Below are 22,939 nucleotides of genomic sequence, written 5' to 3' on the forward strand. Positions count from 1 at the left end.
CTCCCTTTGCCAGCCTATGTCTAGGGCTGCTGTGTAACCCATACAGGTATATTACAGCTCTATTGTTTTATTAACAGACATGTTTTTTAAATAAATAAAAAAAACCACAAATTCTCAGTAATTTAACACACATGTTCAAATGGGGCCAAGTTTAGAAAATTTATTTTTTTAAACAAAAGTTCACAAAGTAAATTACCAAAGTACTCGTTGTCGAGTTAACCCCCCCCCAAAAAAAACAAGTTATAATAAAAAGATTATATTAAACTTTAATGACAGTCGCTTGTCATGACTCCATCATGCAACACACTACATACAAACCTTAGGCAACCTGTGCCATGGATCGTTCTGAACAGCACGTAAAATATTAGCAACAATGACATGAAAGTGAAAAGGTGACCTCGTCAAGGCATTTGTTACAAAACCCAAAGTGCTTTAAAAAGAAAAAGATCTGTCCTTTATTTATTAAAACAGAATAATAATAAGATGTCACAGCCAATGGAATAATATTCGTGTGGACATTCCCAATACAGTACCCATACTATAGAGGGCAATGGTACAGGTCCTGTTTCTAATTGGAATTCGATACCACATGTGGTTTATTTGGACACTCAGCTGGAATATCAGCGCTGGTACTCGGGTGATTAGTGGAACCATTACCAGGCTGGATCACAAACGACTGCTGACTCCAGCTGTGGCTCCTCACTGATATGGCTTATAGGAAGAGGGAGGGATGGCTATGCTGGGGTTATATACAGTGAGTGTTTCACTCAGCTCAGCAGCCCAGCCAGTCAGATTTCACACTTCCCACTTTCACAATCTTCAGATTGGTGTCATCCATCTTGAGATAGTACCAGTCCTTAAAGAAGTAGGTGAAACCTGGACCACAAGGAAAGAGACAGAGTTACAAAAACCGAACAGGGCTTTATTTGAGAGGATTGCTGTTATTATTACTGCATTTTCTATTGAAAAAATAATGCAATATATACCATAAATGAATATTGCAAAAGTAAGTCAGCAGCAGTTAATTGAGTATATAAAACATTAATAAATTAAATAGGTCATTTATACAAAGACATATAATTACTAAAAACAGCAGTCCTCAATTAAAACAGTAAATTAATAAAATTGTTTCATGAAACTAAACAAACTTTTTTTTCTTCAAAATAACTTGTAGCATTGGGCATATATTTATAGCATATATAGTATTAATACCTAATATTCATATCTGGTATTCATATCACACAAGGTGCCCTTCCTTGATCTTTCTATGTTTACCTTTGCATATAAACTTTTACAGAATCAAAACACACAATCAAAAATATAAGGTAAAACACAGACAAGCGTTCTGCTAGTGCCTTCACCAGTGTATAAGGGCTATAATATCTTGATTGTGTCTCCTGAAAAACGTAATAAGAAAACCAAGCTTCATTGAGATTTTTTATTTCTAAACACTCCTGCTATGCACTGCTGGGTTTGCTTCTAACAAGTTGATTAACAGGTCGACACAGGCCGCTTTGTAAAGCAGCACAGGCATGCTCGATTAACTACTGCTTTGCTCGGGAGGTGAAACAATACTGAGAAAGAAACGTAGGCCCCGTGAATCTCGACCAATACCTCACACAATTACAAATGCTTGTAAACGTTGGAAAGCGACTCGAAGTAGCCGTCTTGAAGATCTTGTTGTTTTCGGGGGCACAGTGCCAGACTTAATGAGGGGGTTGGCTGCCTTCCTCTAACCACTAGAAATGTATGTCTCCAGGAAGTCTCCAAGCAGACAGCAACACTCCAGCTAGCCTCCAAGCCCTGCTTTGTGCGGAGCTCACCCCACACCCAGCTTACCATCGCCATTAAACTGGAAGGCAGCGTCTAGACTGTCCGGCACTCCATTCCAGGCGTCTGCAATGAGCTTGGGGAAGCCAGGGTCCATCTTCTTCTTCACCTCGTTGTATCTGAAAGAGATCAGGAGGAGACGAGGCGTTCTACATAGGTTCTACATATGCCACAAGATACTGCCCACCTCTTAGATAAAACAAATACATATGGAACATACTATTAAAGGAGTGTGATTCCCTGCTTTATATTGTAAAATGATTTTTTTTTTTTAATGAATAAATAAAGCTCACCTCCAGAACTTATCCCCTGCAAAGAGGTAGGTCTTCTTGTTCTTCTGGAAGGAGAAAGCTGCATCAACACGGTCCAGATCAGCAGGCAGCCCCAGAGAGGAGATCTTCTTCGGATGCCCTCTCTCCAGATTGCTGGCTGAATAGACCCAGTACTTATTCCCTGCAGGAGAAAACACATTCTGAATCACCGGTACAGCTTCATCAGGGACCAGGCCACTGGGGAAGCAATGAAAAGTGGTAGGAAGCAATAGCAGAAAAGGAAAATGATGGCACTGTTAACTTTGCTTCAACAGGGGGAGCGGGTACAGACTAGGAGGGGCAATTCAGCAAAATGCTTTTCCACGGTCAGCAACAACGGGTCTGTATCTTGTGAAAGCTTCTCAACCAAATACAGGCGAGCAAGGTTATCTTTGAAAAAAATAAAACTAATTTAAAACGGAATGAAACTAGCAAAAAGTACTCTGAATATTAAATTAAATGCTCCTCCTGCAACAGTTTTTTTTTTTGTTGCTAGTTTTATACAGTTGTATTCCTCTCCCGGGTACTTGCTTCTAAAGCACGTGAACCTCACACAGTACCTGAGAAGAACACAGTCTTCTCGTCCTGAGGGATCTCATACACGGCATCGATGGTTTCTGGCAGCTCGGACCAGAAGGTGGCCACGAGCATGGGGCCTGTGGGCTTTCCCCTGGGATTGGTGGTCCTCCACAGGAATCTGAAAGAAAGAAAATCACAATGAACCGATTCATCGGCACATCTGTTTCTCTTCACTGTCGGCACGGAGGAGCCAAAAGTGCAGACTTGTAATTGCCTGCCTTTTTTACACACTGGGCTTAAAACAATCCAGTCTTTAGCAGACCTACTTTCTATTAGAAAAGGCTGGGAAGTACTGTAAGCAAGTGGTCGGGGTGCTCTGGTGCACTAACTTCCAGCAGGAGTCAATATCCTCCAGCTGTAAAGACTCTGCTGCCAAACATTTTAAAAGCATTTAAATGTATCTAACTGCGATACAGTGTTACCCAGAACTTCAGCCTGTTTGGCGGTCAGGACTCCTGTGCTTGAAAGAGAACAGTTTCCCTCGAAGGAGAAGCACAGTGTTAATGGGGGGGGGGCAGTCAGAGGCATGTTTTCATTCAGCAGCACCAAGCAATACAGCACTGGTGAAGAAAAAAAAAAATAGCAAATATATTAAATGATTACTTTTCAAAGGTTTTTACAAAGGAGGATACGGACAACATGCCCCACAGGCAGAAGTGTTAAAGGGACTAGGAGCTCTTAAAATGAACAAATCCCCTGGGCCGGATGAGATCCTCCCAATAGTACTCAAAGAAATGAAAGAAGTTATTTACAAACCGCTAACCAAGATCATGCAACAGTCTCTTGACACAGCGGTTGTACCGAAAATTGCAAATGTAATACCGATCCACAAAAAGGGAGACAAAACCGAACCAGGTAACTACAGACCAATAAGCCTGACTTCTATTATATGTAAACTTATGGAAACTATAATAAGATCAAAACGGAAAATTACCTATATGGTAACAGTATCCTGGGAGACAGTCAACATGGTTTTGGAAAGGGAGATCGTGTCTAACTAACCTGCTTGATTTTTTTGAGGATGCAACATCGACAATGGATAATTGCAAAGCATACAACATGGTTTATTTAGATTTCCAGAAAGCTTTTGACAAAGTCCCGCATAAAAGATTAATTCTCAAACTGAACGCAGTAGGGATTCAAGGAAATGCATGCACATGGATTAGGGAGTGGTTAACATGTAGAAAACAGAAAGTACTGATTAGAGAAAGACCTAGGAGTTTATGTTGACTCAGAAATGTCTTCATCTAGACAATGTGGGGAAGGTATAAAAAAGTCCAACAAGATGCTTGGATATATTGTGAAAAGTGTTGAATTTAAATCAAGGGAAGTAATGTTAAAACTTTACAATGCATTAGTAAGACCTCATCTAGAATATTGTGTTCAGTTCTGGTCACCTCGTTACAAAAAGGATATTGGTGCTCTAGAAAGAGTGCAAACAAGAGCAACCAGAATTATCCCGGGCTTAAAAGGCATGTCGTATGCAGTCAGGCTAAAAGGATTGAATCGATTCAGTCTTGAACAAAGAAGACTACGCGGTGATCTGATTCAAGCATTCAAAATTCTAAAAAGTATTGACAATGTTGACCCAGGGGACTTTTTCGACCTGAAAAAAGAAACAAGGACCAGGGGTCACAAATGGAGATTAGATAAAGGGGCATTCAGAACAGAAAAGAGGAGGCAACTCCCCAGTAATGTTGTTGAAGCTGACACCCTGGGATCATTCAAGAAGCTGCTTGATGAGATTCTGGGCTCAATAAGCTACTAACAACCAAACAAGCAAGATGGGCTGAATAGCCTCCTCTCGTTTGTAACCTTTCTTATGTTCTAAGACTGGGGGTGCACCACAAGGGACCAGCCTATCTATGAAAAGGAACTGCCAACACTCCTGCCGGATGACACTGAAGACCATTGCTAAAGTTCCCATTTTAAACAGGGAGGAACGACAAATAAACCTTCAAAGCCTCCCTACGAAACAGTTTATGAAAGAACACACAGATTTCAAAACCCTGATTTCTCCTCTCGATCCTGTCTCCAGGGACCCGTAGACTTTCTGGTCATCCAGAAAAAACGCAGGGTTTTATTTTCAAATTCCTCTGCGCTCTCAAGAGTGTTAGTCATAGCACTGTTTACCTAGGAAGTGATAGCGTACAGCACAGGCTACAGAGTTCAGCCAAGAAAGAAAGTTGACTGGAGATACTAAAAACAATGGGATCGGTGGTTTTGCAATAACCCAGATTATTTTTTTTATAATGTCTGGTCTCAGTGAGTAAAGAAAGTATCCCAGACTTTATATTAGTTTTGTATATATCACAACACCTTCACTGGACCTACAGGCAGGAGAGGCAAGTATGGTTGCTGTGGTCAGCATCTCACAACCCTTTTAGGGTGATTTGATCTGAAGTACAGAACTGTTTTTCCACACCACTCAAAAACGATGCTCCAGCTGAAACCGGCAATTTGAAGCGCTAAGCCTTGAGAAACCACACAACACACAAGAGGCAGAAGTGGTACTTCATGAATAGAAACTGTAAATCCCCGTAAGAAGTCTGAAGTCTGAACAAAAGCAGGGTCAGTCTGTACAATGAATTCCCTTTGTGTTACCTGTTTTTGAAGAAGAACGTTTCTCCCCTGATCTGGGCCACGCCATCATAGACAATGTCCTCCTGACACAAATCCATGGGGGTGACCGGGCCCTGGGTCGGTGGCAAAGGTTTATCCGTTGGTGCTCCTGTAGCAGACAAACAGATCATCAGATACATCTTGTTTTGCCGGGCGTGACTGGAAATCACAGATTGGAGGAGGCTTGTCTAGAAACGTAGAACTCTGTTGCACAGAGCACTGTTTTACCGTAGAGCTCCTGAATTCCTTTGATGTCATCGTTGGAGAGGCGGAAGTTCTTTGTGTATGTGTACATGGGAGCCATCAAAGCTCCCGGATCATGGGAATGCTCCAGACCCAAGGCATGGCCAAACTCGTGGGCAGCAACCAGGAAGAGACTGTAACCTAGGAAACGAGGTGCAGGAAAACACTGAATACAATTCAAATCTCACTCAATGAAAACAACCTCCTGTTCTTTCAAAAGCAAGTTAAGGATAACAGATCTCACACCATCTCTCTCAGATCTCGACTTCTAAACGGAAGAGCAGACAACATTTTTTTTTAATTGACTATAGAAAGAGATTCACTTTTCTTTCTGCATATAATTCGGACAACGAAAGAAACGCATTAGTTTGTGCGCTGGCAGGCAGCCCATGTTGACTTTGCTGTACCCTGATCAGGGCAGAAGCCCCACTTGCGGTCATCATCGTAGCTGCTCGTGGTCGCACACCACATTTTGCCGTCACTGCGTCCCTCGGAGGTGCAGGAGTCATAGGTCTTTCCCAGGAAGGTGAAGGGGTAGACGCAGGGAGAGCCGTCAGCATTCCCACCAACCGTGGACATGGCTGCAAAGAGAGCACAGGTACCACACATTGCAATTAGAATTAGTGGTGGCAGCTACTGGAAATCATTTGTCTTGCAACGTATGGAGGCTCCATGACTGTAAGAACACTGGGGCTGGGACCCACGGAAGAAGTGGATTTTACACGCAGTGGGTCTGTTTATACTGCAGCAATCCATATAGGTGTACCGTGGGTCTAACAGTTTCACAGTTTTCCTATCATTTTTTTTTTTATTACCAATTATTTGCATTATTTTATTACCAATTATTTGCATTATTTTCTCCCAATTTAGAATGTCAATTACTTTTAGGCTCAGCTCAGACTCGGAAGGGGCGAAAACGAACACATGCTGTCCTCCAAAGCGTGTGCCATTAGCCGCCTGCTTCTTTACATACTGCAGACTCACCATGCAGCCACCCAGAGCTACAGTGTCGGAGGACAACGCAACTCTGGGCAGCTTAAAGGCAAGCCTGCAGGCGCCTGGGCAGACCACAGGGGTCGCTGGTGCGCGGTGAGCCGAGGACACCCTGGCTGACCTCACCCCGCCCCTCCTCCCCCCCCCCGGGGGCGCTCAGCCAATTGTGCGCTGCCCCCTAAGAACTCCCGTCTACGGTCGGCAATGGAATAGCCTGGACTCGAACCGGTGACATCCAGGCTATACGGCGCATCCTGCACTCCATGCGGAGCGCCTTTACCGGATGCGCCACTCGGGAGCCCCTCATCAGTCATTTTAACGTAGATACATTACAAAAGAGAACAGCAACAGGATGAGCTGAATAGTTGACCTGGTTTCTAGTATCAGAAAAGTATTAAAAAGAAGGGTACTTTGTGAAATACAGTAATCTCTAACGAGTCTGTTTCTTGTATTTTTGTCTTTAAAAAATAAAAAAAAACGCCAGGTTCGGTCCTATTGTTAATGTTATTTTGAATGGTATTCAGAGTCATCATTATCAAAATCTCTGGGGACAGTGGATCTGAACCCACAATTAGGTGCACATCCTCTAATTCCATTGTAACATCTGGAGAATGCTGCTGACGCCAAGCACTGAACAAAAGAGCCCTTTGTAACAAACTCTGCTGCTGCGTTCCCAAAACGAGAGGCAGCAGTCGCTTGGTAATGTCCTCGAGTCTGGAGAATCAGCAGCACTGCAGGGCTGGACACGAACTCAAAACACTGGAAACAGCAGCTCCGCTGGGACCCTCCAGTGAGGATCGTTAATGATAATCCGTATGATTAGAACAAAAATCTCTGCTGGAAATCTCAGCCGCCTTTCTTTGTCCCTTTCGAACGCAAGTTGTTTATAAGGGTAAGGGACAAATAAAACTCACAAACTGCCAGCAGCAGGGTGGAGGAGCCATTACACAAGTGTCCCATAGTAAATGCATAGCAAAGTGTAATAAAGCACAGCGAAAGCAGGGTAACGCATCGGTAAGCACTGTAAAGAATAGCAGTGTATGGTAAAGCATATTGATACATATAAACGATGTTAAATGTTTAGTATAACTATGAGAAACGCATGGCAAAGCTGCAAAAATACAGTGCAAAATGACTGTGGTTATCTTTTATAAGGGAGACTCTTTTCTGTCCTTGTTCTTTAATAATAAAGGACAACTGTGTTCATTGTTAAAAACTGAACTGCCTACACCCTACAATCCAGGCAGAGACCTTTTCATCTAACATGTCTTGTCTCAAGTATTTTAAAAATGGAAACGAGTTCAACAGCTGCCGTAACATATGAAAATCCTCTACTTTCCCAGCGTTAATGGCAATTTGGCATGGTGTCGGTCCAGCCGCCATCCAGCGTAAATAGGCCTGTTTGAGCAATGCACCAGAAGCCTTGTAACTGACTCACCCGGAACACTTTTCCTGGCTGCATTTTAATTAGCCACATAAAATGTACACTCATCACTTTTCAGAGACCAGATTGCATACAAGCATGAAGCAAGGCTGCATTCTCAGTGAACTCAAAACAGATGAACGATCTGGCTTGACTGCTTCCTGTTACACTACACTGAGGAGACAGACTTTGCACAATGGAAACACTCCGAGCCAGCGCACCATAAAGTTTAACAGACAGCTATCTTAAAAACATTACAGGCAGAAGTGAGGCTTTCTACTTCAAAGACTTTTATATATCGAAAGACAAGGCACTAACTACCAAGACTCTGCAGGTTATATGGTTGTATATACATGGTCACTTTGCACTGCTGCTGTGAAAAAAAAACACATCTGAAAAAAACGCACAGAAGCAGATAAGATCAGTAATCAAACATTTTGCCTTCAGTGTTGTATGATTTGCTAGGGGTGTGTGTTTAGTATTGAGCTGGACCCTTAAAAATAGTTTACTGCAGTATATTATGGGACTTACATTGTTTAGTAAAGCATAGTAAAGGGTAATAAAACACAGCTAAGGGCAGAAGTATGGTGAACCCTTGTGAAACAATGTGAAGCACGGCTAACACATGGTATATGTTGCACGTGACAAACTGAAACCATGGTAAGAGGGAGGAACTCCTCAAGATGGCAGATAAAAGAGTCAATGCAAATACACTTGGTTGTGTTCGTCTTTAACATGAATCTTGTTGCCGCAGTGTCTTTATCACCACCCAGTACACAGCTACAATGCAGGCTTGACTTCCGCTATAAAGTCTACCAGCAAAGCAGCACACATGCAAAGTCACCTGTCTCTGGACAGAAGCCGTAGGTCTTGTCCTTGTCGTAGTCTTCCGTGGTGCCGCACCAGCGGTAGCCATCAGTCCTCCCCTCCGTGGTGCAGCTCTCGTATTTGGTGCCTTGGAAGTTGAAGGGGAACTTGCAGGCGGCGCCCTCGGCATTGCCTCCCAGAGTGAACAGCACTGAGGAACGAAGCACAGACACAGTTAGGCAAGTGTATAAAATACTGTTTCATGTAAGCTGCACTGCTAACAACAGCCTTGGTACCAGCGATGCCTCTGTAGCAACATATTATCTGAGAAGAAGTATTGTGAAAACTGCTTTCTAGAATCACTGGTTAATAGAATCAACTGTGTATTGTAATTCAAAGTTGCATTCTCATTGCCTTTCAATGGTTTCATTATATAAACTGCTGATTGTGATCAGAGTGAAGGTGTACTAACACGATCATATTAAGATTTTTTTTTTACTGTAAGAGTAGCTTTTATCACTGAGATGGAGTGTTGCTTTACAGCTGTGCAGGCCTCGATACTTCACTAATCCAATCCACAGTGGATCTCACCAACAGAATTCGTTCTGTCGCATTAAAGCACATTTCCATGAAATATGTTTCCCAAACAACAGTAACATGATTATCTTTCATCTTGTAATGTTCCCACTGCAAAGCCGCTGTGTTTACTCAGGCCAAACAAGCTTCGTATTTCATCTAATTGAATTAGGAGCAAAATGGCAAAATGACAGCTTTAGCTTTACAGCTAAAATAAATGGGTTTTCCATTTCTAGGGCAAGCTCTGCTATTTTCTTTTTTCCTAATCTCATCAGGAAATGCCTGTGGTGGTGCACTGAAAATCAAGATGTTTTGACACACACAAAAAAAATCTAAAAAAACCTTGATCACGATACAGAAAGAAAACAAAACCTTACATTTAATTTTAAATCCGTCTCTAACAAACTGTAGTTTAATGAAACTTTGCAGCTGGCAAATCTACAATATCGTGCTGCGCAAATGACTCCTAGATAATCAATCGCACACACACAGCTGCATGCTTACTGACTTCCTTTGCAGCTATTGTTGGGACGCTGGCTGGTAATACTTTAAATATAATTAAAGGTATAGCTTTATATACATTGTGTGAGTAAAGATGAGGGGTTGCAGATATAACCTACGATCCGTTTTTCTGTAATGCTCTAATTTGATCATTGTAATTATAATATTAAATATTAAAAAGCAGATTCTGCTTTTGGCATCTTATCAATGTTATAAATACTCTATTCTAGCAATTGGACACTGATAAACCTGAATGTACTTTGAAATGACATGAATTGCAGCTGAAATGCCACCCCCCTTCCAGCGCCCTTTCACACCCCCCTTGTTGGTTTATCTGGTCAGGTATCAACGCACAAATCCACTCCAAGTCTCATTGGAAATGTTTTCGGCAGCTAGCACAGTGGGGAATGAGCAGGGGAAATGGTGCAATGCAGATTGAGTTAGCGGTCTAAACAGAAACCAGAAAGAGATTCACAGCTTCAGGCTTAAGCTAAGGCAAACAATAACACCTTAATTTATAGGGCGATTCATTTTAGCCACAATATTTTCTGAACAGTCGGCAAGGTATTATATGTATTTATCTCTCAGAGGTGTAACCATGGATTCATCCACCTCATTCTGTGTCTTGCCTGACAAAGCAAAACAGTGTTGAAGAGAAGTGATGTGATCAGACAGCAGTTGCTGATGGAGCAACATTACTTCCAGACGGAATATGAGCGAGACCGAATTTCCAGGCAGATGCTCTAAACACAGGGCTTAGGTTGCTTGGGTTGAGGAAATTTGATTTCTTCTTGTCTTCAGGCAGAATCACATAAAAAATATATACGTTGTGTGTAGGGTGTCTTTTACTATAAAAGGCATGTTTTACACAGTCTGTGCAGCCTGAACCATTCAGTTTAATGTCTGTTCTGCACCAGATGACACCCTTATTAACTTCTTACAAGATACTGCGTAAAACATAAACTCTATTACTGGGTACAAGCCCCATGTGCAATAATATCTGATACAAAGCTGCCCTCAAGTAAACACAAAAGTTATTTTGACTGGAAACATCTATTTGAGTGTGTGTGTGTGTGCGTGCGTGCGTGCGTCTTCTAAATAAACGTTTCAAAACCATCATCCTGGAGACTAAAACAACTTAAGCACTTATAATTTTCAGTCTACAACCACAAACCGGAGCATTGTAAAGCACATTCCTCTGCTTGCTCATGACTAAGGTGCCACTTTTGCTATTACCCTTAAAAACAAAAAAACAAAAACAAAACAAAAAAATCTCTACTCATTTACTGTGGTTGCTCTCTAAAAATGTTAACAGTTTAATTTCCGGTATGGAATTGTAAAGTGCACGCAGTATACATTATTTACAAAAGGACTTGGGAGTACAGCTACTTCAAGACCCTCGTATCAGGGCTTCTACCGAGATCCAAAGCGTTTTAAATGTTTCGCATCACTTACGTTCATGGGGGCAAAATCCGTACTTGGCATCGTCGTCGAAGTTGTAGGTTGTGGAGCACCACAGGAAGCCGTCGTCGCGCCCCTCGGTTGTGCAGGTATTGTACTCCTTCCCCAAGAAGAGGAACGGGAACTTACAGAATTCACCATCCGCGCTTCCATACTTCACTTTCACCACTGCAACCACACGAGAAATCATCATTTTTCATCTACTTTAGGTGAGAACTCTTTTTCCATTTATTCCAACCCCCTCCCCCCACCACACGCTGCTTAACTTTAAAAAAAAGTTAGTATACCATGGAAAAAATCTGTAGAAAAACTTGCCCCCCCCATCCCCCCTGCCCGTATCCCAGCGCTGCTGCAAATCCTGGGTACCTTGTCCTTCGCCGAGGGTCCAGTGTTCATCGTCGTCAAAGTGCGAGTCTCCACCCACGCCTGGGCCAGGGGCAAAGGCATGAGCCAGCAGACCATCCTTCCCATCGAAGGGGTAGCCATCCCCGTGCTCTTCACAACAGCAAGGAAGAGGAAGACACTTTAACACTGTTAGACTACGCACTGCATGAAGCACTATACTACTGTCCTTAACATTAAGAGTACCTGCTGTAACTAAGCCTGGACTGTGGCGGCTGCCTTTAGGAGTGCAGCAGTGGTACAGCGGTAGAAATGACTCTGGTATTTCGGTTATGAACCCTTGTAAAGGTTACCACTGTATTTTATGCAGTTTTCCCACTCTGTGAAGCTGGCCTGCAAGTAGAGGTGGTAAGATATTTATCTGAAGTCAAGGTGAACTGTGTGGTGTGGTCATTCTGAATCTGTCCACAGACAGATGTTAAACTAGTGGAACACTGCCCACCACGCCCTTGTGAACAATCAGGCTTTCACTGATTGGTGGCCTAATATATATATATATATGATGATGATGAGTGGATAACTACCCCAGCGTCCGAAGTTGATCATGATATCAGCTTCCCCGTCCATGATCCTTGTGAATTTCAGCGGCGTCACGTTACTCCACACTTGAAAGGCACGAGCAAAGGCATCATCCACTACCTCTTCATCCAGGTCGGGCGTGTGTCCCAGAATCCTACAGGAGACGACACAAGACAATCATTCTAAAACTCTCCTCTCAGCAGCTGCAAGAAGAGAAGCTCTGAGATACAATCTGCCTCAAAGGAAAACCAAGCTGGATTCGAACCCAGGCTTTCAGAACCAGGGCTTTGCTTTTACTTGAAATGCAGCCATGCAGGGGTAAAGTCCTTTGTGAATATGAAAAGCGATGAGCAATTCTAGAAAGTATACCATCTCCATCACCATCACCATCTCCATCTCAATGTAAAATGAGATACAGGTACAAGTATTCTGACTGCATATTAAATTAACCTTTGAAAGGTCAAACTGAGCAGAAGAACCCAGGGGCATTCTTCACAGTTGAATACTGGGCAGAACCACCCAGGGGCATTCTTCACAGTTGAATTTTCCTTCTTGCATAACAAAGCAGGTCTCAAAAGGTTAAACAACAGAGATCCCATTCGTACACGCCTACCTGTAGGTAATGCCCGTCTTTTCCCACTTGGGCTTCCTGGCAAAGAAGTTATAATTAGCTACGTCTGGAACTCCACAGCGAGGCTTCTTCATCACCTCCACCGTCTTCTGATCAATCTCCCCCGTCTCTGGCAGTGAGAAGAACTTCTGCATGGTCTTCAGGGTGTCCTTGAGCACCATGAGGTTGCATCGGTCTTGTGGGCAACCATAGAACTTGTTCAAATAGTGCTTAAAGAGACAGAGAGGGGGATTAGCAGACTGAAGAGGCTATTCACAGTGAGACACAGGAAATGCAGAGAATGAAGAAAGCAGAGCTTCAAGAGTGAGCTAAAACAAACAAACAAATAAACAAACAACAAACCTCCCTTTACAACAGCGCATACTGCCCACTATGTAGAAAAGCAGGTAGTGGGAGCCAGGTCTGAAACAGCTAATACCACACATTTACAGAGTTAAAGTTAATTTTCATTATTGTTACAAAGTCATATTAATAATCACATATTGAAGGCTTCATTATTTCACTGATATCATGATCTTCAAGATTACTTCCGTTACCATGTCATTTTATTGCGATTAATAGTTTTTGTTTAACGGTTATTGCTTAACTGTTACACAACCCAGAAGTGTGACGTCAGTAGAACCCAAAAATAATGTAGGCGAGCGGCAGTCCAATTACAGACCGCATATAGATATGCAAGTATCACAAACTGTTTAACAAGCTGATGGTACATTGCTAATTAAATAAACACGCGATACTGAATTAAAATAGTTATTAGTTAAAATCCAATTTTAGATTAAGGACCTTTTAAACAAGAACCAATACATAATTATCATAAAAAAAATACAAAAACAATGTAAATATGAAACGTTTAATGCTTGGTCTATCAAAACATTTTTTTTTAAAATTTAAATACACAGATAATAATAATAATGCTAGTTTTTATTTTTCCCTGACCCCGAACCTACACAAAAACACATCTCGTTTCTAAACAACCAGTTTTACAGTAAAGAGTCAGGAAAACTAAAGTTTAAGAAAACTTACCAGTGCAATCTCTTTGTCTGTTTTTGGTTTTTCATCTCCGGGGAACTTTATGATTGGTGAGGGTGCAGCTGAAATTTGCTGCAAAACAAAAAACTGGACGAGGAACACATTTAAAAGGTGTTTAGGCTGAAAAGCGGTCCTCATTTTGTCGAGATTATGTTTTGCCCTTGCTTACTGTAGACGTTTTTCACTGAAGCCCTCTGTTCACTCCAGTCTCTCAGCCACTACAGTATGTTCCTATCTGCACATCCTGCCTCTGATTTCCACAGTCTTTTCCCTTTGCATTAGCAGTTCTTTTGTGCGTTGTTTTAAGTGCATATTACTGCGCAGTCTCCAGTTCCAAGATCTGGGGAACGAGGGAAGCGGCTGGCAGAGATGCAGGAATGCCAATACTTTCTTTAAAAAGTGACGATTTGCTGAAAAAGCAAGCACGCCTCGGGACGTGCTTCAACGAGTGCGGCAGGGCGTTATTATTAACCACGTCTGTGGATGAGGTAACAAAACCTACAACACATTTCACTTATCAAACACTTAACGACGCCTTAGAAGATGGTGGTGTTGTTTTTATTACGATTAAATCCCGATTAAATAATAAAACAACGATTAGATTAGGTGATTACCTTTAGCAGGCGCCGTTTTACAGAATTTACACTTTTCCGTCATTGTCTTTTAATGAAGAAAACCTGCAAATTGCAAGTCCCATATCTTCAATTCAGACCTCTTGTATTAACGACTGTTGTCTGTTTCCCCCCCACTCACCACTTCCCACTCCCCTCTCCCCACTATCCCCCACTCACCTCTCCCCACTCCCCACGATCCCCCACTCGGCAGTGAATTTCATCTCTGGTCGCTCGGTGCATGGTCATGGTAAAGGCTGGTCGCTCAGTGCATTGTCATGGTATAGTCTGGTTGCTCGGTGCATTGTCATGGTATAGGCTGGTCGCTCGGTGCATTGTCATGGTATAGGCTGGTCGCTCGGTGCATTGTCATGGTATATGCTGGTCGCTCGGTGCATGGTCATGGTAAAGGCTGGTCGCTCGGTGCATTGTCATGGTAAAGGCTGGTTGCTCGGTGCATGGTCATGGTAAAGGCTGGTCGCTCGGTGCATTGTCATGGTAAAGGCTGGTTGCTCGGTGTATGGTCATGGTAAAGGCTGGTCGCTCAGTGCATTGTCATGGTATAGGCTGGTCGCTCAGTGCATTGTCATGGTAAATGCTGGTCGCTCGGTGCATTGTCATGGTATAGGCTGGCCGCTCGGTGCATTGTCATGGTAAAGGCTGGTTGCTCGGTGTATGGTCATGGTAAAGGCTGGTCGCTCAGTGCATTGTCATGGTATAGGCTGGTCGCTCAGTGCATTGTCATGGTAAAGGCTGGTCGCTCGGTGCATTGTCATGGTAAATGCTGGTCGCTCGGTGCATTGTCATGGTATAGGCTGGCCGCTCGGTGCATTGTCATGGTATAGGCTGGTCGCTCGGTGCATTGTCATGGTATCGGCTGGTCGCTCAGTGCATTGTCATGGTATTGGCTGGTCGCTCAGTGCATTGTCATGGTAAAGGCTGGTTGCTCCGTGCATTGTCATAGTAAAGGCTGGTCGCTCGGTGGGTGTTCTAGCTGAGATATTATCAAAGTTGGAGTCTCACTGGTAGGTCTATTAGGTTAACCATGCTTTTCATCTCTTTTGTTCTTCCCCTGACTTCTGCACCACTGGCACAAGCCAGCTAATTTGATACGGGTTATGTTTTTGAAATATTCCTTCTGTGTTAGGTAGTTCTTGGATGTGGGCAGCTTGCTATATGGCCTTAGGAAAAATATGATAATCAGTCAAAAGAACATTTCCAAGAACTCTCTCACTTGGATTAAATGCTGAAGGGTAATTAAGAAAGAAGATGCTGTATGGTCTGTGTGTGAGTGTGTGTAAGTATAGCTGTACTTAAAGGACAGCTGTTTGGTCTAAGACCCTCGATGAGCTTGTTGAAAAATGTGTTGCTATGGAAAGAAAATGAAACTTTCTCTGAAAAATCTGGTACTGATTGACTTTTGGCCTCCTGTTTTCCTTGAGATCTTGTTTCAGTAGTTTGCAGTTTTACTTTGTATTTCTTGAGCCTGTATTGTTTGTATTGAGATGAATGCAGGTCGTGGACAGATCTTCTCTCGGTTTCTCTCTGTGACAATGCAGACCTGCACTTCTCACTGTCTAATCCCATTCTGCATGTACATTGAGATTGGGTCTGGGGTTCTGGAATGGAACAAAGGGGCAGTCTAATCCCATTCTGCATGTACATTGAGATTGGGTCTGGGGTTCTGGAATGGAACAAAGGGGCAGTCTAATCCCATTCTGCATGTACATTGAGATTGGGTCTGGGGTTCTGGAATGGAACAAAGGGGCAGTCTAATCCCATTCTGCATGTACATTGAGATTGGGTCTGGGGTTCTGGAATGGAACACAGGGGCAGTCTAATCCCATTCTGAAATGGGAACATTTTAGTTTTCACAAAGCATGAACTCGGGAGTAATTTAAAGATTGCATTTCCAAAGTCTTTTTTATTTTATTTTGTAATTAATAAAATAATTTGATATGCATTAAACTGTTCAAAACTGTTGCTGGCTTCCTTAACAACATCTTAGAACAGATTCATGGATGTCTTTATTTTCTTTTAATTAAAAAAAAAAAAAAAAAAAAACTTTGAAAAAGTTTTGTAATTGGGGCCTTAAATCTTGAAATACAAAATAAAAAAAGATTTTTGTGACCTGTAAATCTTATTAATATACTAGGCTTAAAAAACTATTTTTTCCCTTATGAAAATCACACTATAAGGGCACCGAGAAGCACTTCTGGTAAAATGATCCTTTCTACTGTTTGCTTTCTCTGCCCTCCTTGTGAATTCACAGCCTCTCTGAAGATCTGAACAGCTGATCTAACAGATGCAGGTCACTGCAGCTCCAGGCAGGGTTTGTAAGAAATCAGACTATTAAAATGTTTAGTCTGAGTTGACCTTATCTTTTTTATTTCTTTTTTTTTTTACCAACAAGGGACTACAAAATGTGTTTTAATTTAAAGCCGAACCAGCTGCATGCATGAATCACTTACATTAAGTAATTGCTTTCTGTCTAACCACTGAAGGACAAAATGTGCTAGATTTGCCTAGTTTTGCCTGGATATTTTTGTGCCTGTTTGCCTGCTGATATCAGGTCCATGAAAGTGTGATTGAAGTAATGTTGGACATGGTACTGGTTGTGTGGCTCTTTCAGATGAGCTTGCATTATAAACAGACACAAGAGCGTGCATTACATTTGAGATGATATAATTTAATTGATTAAGTTCAGGCAGTAAGGATCCCCTGGTTGTACAGTGCTGTGGTCATGGGGGTTCAGTCTTGTGGAGCTCCCAGACTCGGAAGGATGAAAGGCTGAGATGTAACCACGGTCTTGATTGAGACACTGCTGTTTTGATACTCCAAGTCCTTGGCACATTCTGTTCTCAGTCTCCGTATGTTTTTCCACAGAACCCGTTTGATCTTTTTGTCTTTTCCTGCTTTATTCATATGGCCTTGTTGCATAGTGACTGGTTGCCTGGGGACATTGATTAAGAGGTGAACATGTTATAATAATACATAGAAATGTTTGGTTCGGAACATATCTTATCACAAAATAACAGATAAACATGAGACATAACTTCTGTCATAATATATGCTGACTCTTTCATATATTCTAAAACTCTTTCATATATTCTATGTTTAAAATTAGATAAAAAAAAATAATAATAATGTAAAAGTCTGTAATCCCACCAAGGTCTGAAGCTGTGTTGGTATAGAGAGCATTGAAAGCAACACTACATTTCTTAGAGATAGTTCTATAATTCCAGGCACAACATTCATGTAAGAATGAAGACTGGCATTGCTTTAACATCCACCAGTTCGTATGCCATGTGTTTAAATTAAACCATCCACGTCATTCATTTTAGGGAAAAAATAAACACCAACGTAAAAGATTGGTATGGCTTTATGTGGTGCAGCTCTGCCATCTAGTGGTTATTATTTGATATTGGTATCCATAAGAAAATAGGACACGTTTTATCAAGTACCACCACTAGGCAAAAGTATGCGTGTGTAATAGCTTCTAATGCTACAGGAATGTAAAGACCTACATTTTGTATTCTGGCTTTAACTGAATGATCTGCAGGCATACGAATGTAAAGTTCTGCGGTACAGACGCACGCAGATTGAAATGGTAAACTTAGATTGGTATGTCAATGCTTCCTGTATCTTATTTTGAGGGTTCTTTCAGACCGGAGTGACTTGACTATTATCTTACAGACCCGTCAGCTGTTATATCACTCTTTAAAATATGAAGTGTCAGCATGATATAGCGGGTAAAATATATCTTAGACCAGATTTTAAAAGGAAAGTAGAGACACATTTTTATATAATTCCATACAACGTCGTATGTAAAATACCAGATCTGAAACTTGACATATTTTGTGTTTGGGAGCGTTGTGGACAGGGTGATATATTCCGGGCTGAGATACATAAACTGAAAAGATTAGCTGGATAACTTTGAAATGCAATTTGAAACTCGGATCAGCAGAACGTCTCTTAGGGGAGAGGACAAAAAAACTTTGTTTATGGTGAGTAAAAAAAAAAAAAAAAAAAAAACAGCATGTAATTGATTTGTCTTTGTTTTCATAAAGCAAGCAACGCATTCACAATTTGAACACCTTGCGCCACATTGTGGATAAACTGAGGTACTGCCACGAAAGTATGCACTAGCGTCACTACGTGTGAGAAAACAGTCGTCCCAGCTTTTAAACAGTTTTCAGACACAGACTATCATGATTGTGACAATGTATAAGACATATAGTTGCTGTTTCTTTTGTCACATTTTTCAAGCAACCTCATGATCTGGTGGCATCTTTTTTTATAACATTGAATGTATTCAGTTTGTCCACATCTATGAATTAAAAAAAAAACTCCCAAATACAATTCTAAAATGAGTAAGAAACTACTGCAGGTTTTGTTAACTTTATTGCGCTAATGTAAATTCGGAGTAATTGGCTTTGAGAATATAGCCCAAACTGATACCAAAAATGAGCAGGTTATTTGCACTACCAGTGTGCAGTATATGCACAGTGAAATGTGTTCAAGATATGAGCAGATATCTGCAATTGTGTTTGTGTAATCACATTTATTTCTTACCCGAAATTAAAAGGATTTTAAACATGCTCAGGGTTTAAGGTACTGTGTCATGAAATATGCAACTGAATCCTAAATGGCTTTTAGTTATCTTTTAAATATTTAAGCATATCTTTAAAATATTAGATTTTCCCCTCTGAAATGTTTTGAACCATGCTGGCTGTGTGCAAGCTGGTGCTAAATAGCTTTTTACTCTAAAAGGTTTACTGAATCGTGTAAGTACACCACAGCAGGCTTACTGGTCTGTGCTTGTGACCTTAATGCTGTGAAAAAGTTTTACAGAACATTTCATTCTCCACGAGTTAACTGTAAATTAAATGAAGGGGTCATTTCAGATATTTCACATGGGTTCTGTGTTAAGATGGCCAGTTACTCTGCCGTGTCATAAGAATGTGTTTATCCTATAAACAAATACCCACATAGAACTATGGTAATGTTAGAACATGAATATAATTTCAGATCTATCCTTTTAAATTCTTATACACTTTTACCACAGGTAAACGTGCACGATAATTATGCATGTTTTAACCATATCTCTCTGGGCTTTACAGTACTTACTGTACCTGTGGTTTCCCATGCTTTCACTGTGCTTTATTACACTTGCTATGCTTTCACTATGGTCAACTTTTGCCTGCAGTTTATTTGTCCAGATAAAAAGTTAATGTAGAGCCCTCTTGTGGTCTCTGCTGGTATTCATGCCTTGAAACATGGTTAAGCAGGACAAATTCATAGTGTCACTGTGGGAAAAGCATGATAATCTTTAAAATGACCATGCAAATTTAGTAAATTTAAAAAAATGTATCTATATTTTTCCTTTTGGAAAGCACTGGAGAAAAAGTTTTCAAATAGTTGGGCACCTTACTCAAGCCAACCAGAAGGGATTACTTAAAAAGTGAAGTTCCCTAAGCAGCTGTGCTCCGGCTCACTGGGATAGGACACCTGCAGGTATGCGCTGTTAATCTGCTTTAGAGCAGAACACAATCTGGGCTAAATATGGTTTGACTTGATGTGTTTCTATAGGAAGAAAAGCTGTACATCATACAGCAAGATCCAATAGCTGTGCCGCTGGCTTTTCTAATCTCTGCAGCAGACTTGTGTGCTGTGCTTCCTTTAACCCCAAGCATGCCATTCATGTGCATTGTTTCACAAGGATAGGGTTGGGCTCCTCTTCTGTGTTGAGATGCTGTTTAGAAGAAATCGTTCTTCTGTATATTCAGCTCAAGGTAGAGTGTCTCACCTTGCACCACTGGAAAGGAGTATAGTGTCACCTACATTATTAATGAAGCACTGTTAAATACATTCTGTAAAAATGCAGGTCTTTTTTTATGTTCTGGTTTACAAAGTGCAAGCTGCAATGCTTATGCTGTTGCCATGTCCTGTCATTTTACAGAATTTGTTACAGTGTTTTATTAATAATTTAGGTGACTCTTTATGTTACGTGTCTCTTAATCACCTTGTAGAAACACTTTAATAAACACAGGTGCTTGTGTTGTTATAATGCAACTACATGCTGAATTACAAAATGATACTGTCAAACGTGTGGTTGTGTATTTACAAACTAATGTAATTAGTGTAAATGAAGATACTTTCATTGAAGGCACTGGATGAACATTGGTCTACCTAAACTAGAATCAAATAGATAGGAGACTACTGTATGAAAAACAAAAGCATCTCTATTTATACAGCTAGAAATCCACTGTAGAGACTCACAATCACAGTTAGATGTTTAAGTTTGATTACATATCATATATTTTTATTATCTCAGTGGCTTATGTAGATCCACCACAGTCTAGATCAGAGGTCTCCCACCCTGGTCCTGGAGAGCCCCTATCCAGCAGGTTTTATAGGTGTTTTTACATCATCAGTGGCTAAAGATCTGGAACACCTGTTAATCTTGACTAATTAAGCCAATAATTGGCTCAATTAAGTAACTGAGAGATTGGTTGAAACGAAAACCAGCAGCCACAGTAGCTCTCCAGGACCAGGGTTGGAGACCCCTGGTCTAGATCAATTGAATGTGTGTTTATATCCAAAAATAAGTTGAAGAGGCATCCGTTTTTGTAACCTTGGTACATGAATGGCCTAGTTAAACCTGGCCTCAGTATCAGTGTGTTGCAGTGAGTTTGAAGCAGTGCTGGGTCACTGACTGTCTCGCTGTGCTGGGTCGCTGACTGCTTCGCTGTGCTGGGTCTCTGTGCTGGGTTGCTGATTGTCTCGCTGTGCTGGGTCTCTGACTGTCTCGCTGTGCTGGGTCTCTGACTGTCTCGCTGTGCTGGGTCTCTGTGCTGGGTCGCTGACTGTCTCGCTGTGCTGGGTCGCTGACTGTCTCACTGTAGCTGGGTCGCTGACTGCTTTTCTGCTGGGTAGCTGACTGCCTCTGCTGGGTCGGTGACTGTCTCGCTGTGCTGGGTCGCTGACTGTCTCGCTGTGCTGGGTCGCTGACTGTCTCACTGTAGCTGGGTCGCTGACTGTGTCTCTGTGCTGGGTCTCTGTGCTGGGTCGCTGACTGTCTCGCTGTGCTGGGTTGCTGACTGTCTCGCTGTGCTGGGTCGCTGACTGTCTCACTGTAGCTGGGTCGCTGACTGTCTCGCTGTGCTGGGTCTCTGACTGTTTCGCTGTGCTGGGTCTCTGTGCTGTGTCACTGACTGCCTCGCTGTGCTGGGTCGCTGACTGCCTCGCTGTGCTGGGTTTCTGTGCTGGGTCGCTGACTGTCTCGCTGTGCTGGGTCGCTGACTGTCTCACAGGAGCTGGGTCGCTGACTGCCTCTCTGCTGGGTCGCTGACTGCCTCTTCTTGGTTGCTGACTGTCTCGCTGTGCTGGGTCGCTGTGCTGTGTTGCTGACTGTCTCACTGTAGCTGGGTCACTGACTGTCTCGCTGTGCTGGGTCGCTGACTGTCTCGCTGTGCTGGGTCGCTGACTGTCTCGCTGTGCTGGGTCTCTGTGCTGTGTTGCTGACTGTCTCACTGTAGCTGGGTCACTGACTGTCTCGCTGTGCTGGGTCGCTGACTGTCTCGCTGTGCTGGGTCGCTGACTGTCTCGCTGTGCTGGGTCTCTGTGCTGGGTCGCTGACTGTCTCGCTGTGCTGGGTCACTGTCTGTCTCGCTGTGCTGGGTCGCTGTGCTGGGTCGCTGTGCTGAGTCGCTGACTGTCTCGCTGTGCTGGTTCGCTGACTACCTCTCTGCTGGGTCGTTGACTGTCTCGCTGTGCTGGGTCACTGACTGTCTCGCTGTGCTGGGTCTCTCTGCTGGGTCACTGACTGTCTCGCTGTGCTGGGTCGCTGACTGTCTCGCTGTGCTGGGTCACTGACTGTCTCGCTGTGCTGGGTCGCTGACTGTCTCGCTGTGCTGGGTCTCTGTGCTGGGTCGCTGACTGTCTCGCTGTGCTGGGTCGCTGACTGTCTCACTGTAGCTGGGTCGCTGACTGCTTTTCTGCTGGGTAGCTGACTGCCTCTGCTGGGTCGGTGACTGTCTCGCTGTGCTGGGTCGCTGACTGTCTCGCTGTGCTGGGTCGCTGACTGTCTCACTGTAGCTGGGTCGCTGACTGTGTCTCTGTGCTGGGTCTCTGTGCTGGGTCGCTGACTGTCTCGCTGTGCTGGGTTGCTGACTGTCTCGCTGTGCTGGGTCGCTGACTGTCTCACTGTAGCTGGGTCGCTGACTGTCTCGCTGTGCTGGGTCTCTGACTGTTTCGCTGTGCTGGGTCTCTGTGCTGTGTCACTGACTGCCTCGCTGTGCTGGGTCGCTGACTGCCTCGCTGTGCTGGGTTTCTGTGCTGGGTCGCTGACTGTCTCGCTGTGCTGGGTCGCTGACTGTCTCACAGGAGCTGGGTCGCT

General features: G+C 42.7%; 1 protein-coding gene across 1 annotated transcript; it reads right to left on the reverse strand.

Moving 5' to 3' along the window:
* Positions 1-145: 145 nt before the first annotated feature.
* LOC117424448 (72 kDa type IV collagenase-like) lies at positions 146-14,369 on the reverse strand. The gene is made up of 13 exons (XM_034040786.3): positions 13,922-14,369; positions 12,881-13,107; positions 12,273-12,421; positions 11,713-11,841; positions 11,341-11,514; positions 8,846-9,019; positions 5,993-6,166; positions 5,571-5,726; positions 5,325-5,451; positions 2,702-2,838; positions 2,124-2,283; positions 1,840-1,949; positions 146-876 (listed from the first exon to the last, which is right to left on the reverse strand). Exons 1-13 carry the CDS (start codon positions 14,063-14,065, stop codon positions 773-775), a joined length of 1,965 nt encoding a protein of 654 aa, XP_033896677.3. The 5' UTR covers positions 14,066-14,369; the 3' UTR covers positions 146-772.
* Between the last annotated feature and the right edge of the window lie 8,570 nt (positions 14,370-22,939).

This window comes from Acipenser ruthenus, chromosome 19 (genome assembly GCF_902713425.1).
Source record: "Acipenser ruthenus chromosome 19, fAciRut3.2 maternal haplotype, whole genome shotgun sequence".
NCBI lineage: Eukaryota > Metazoa > Chordata > Actinopteri > Acipenseriformes > Acipenseridae > Acipenser > Acipenser ruthenus.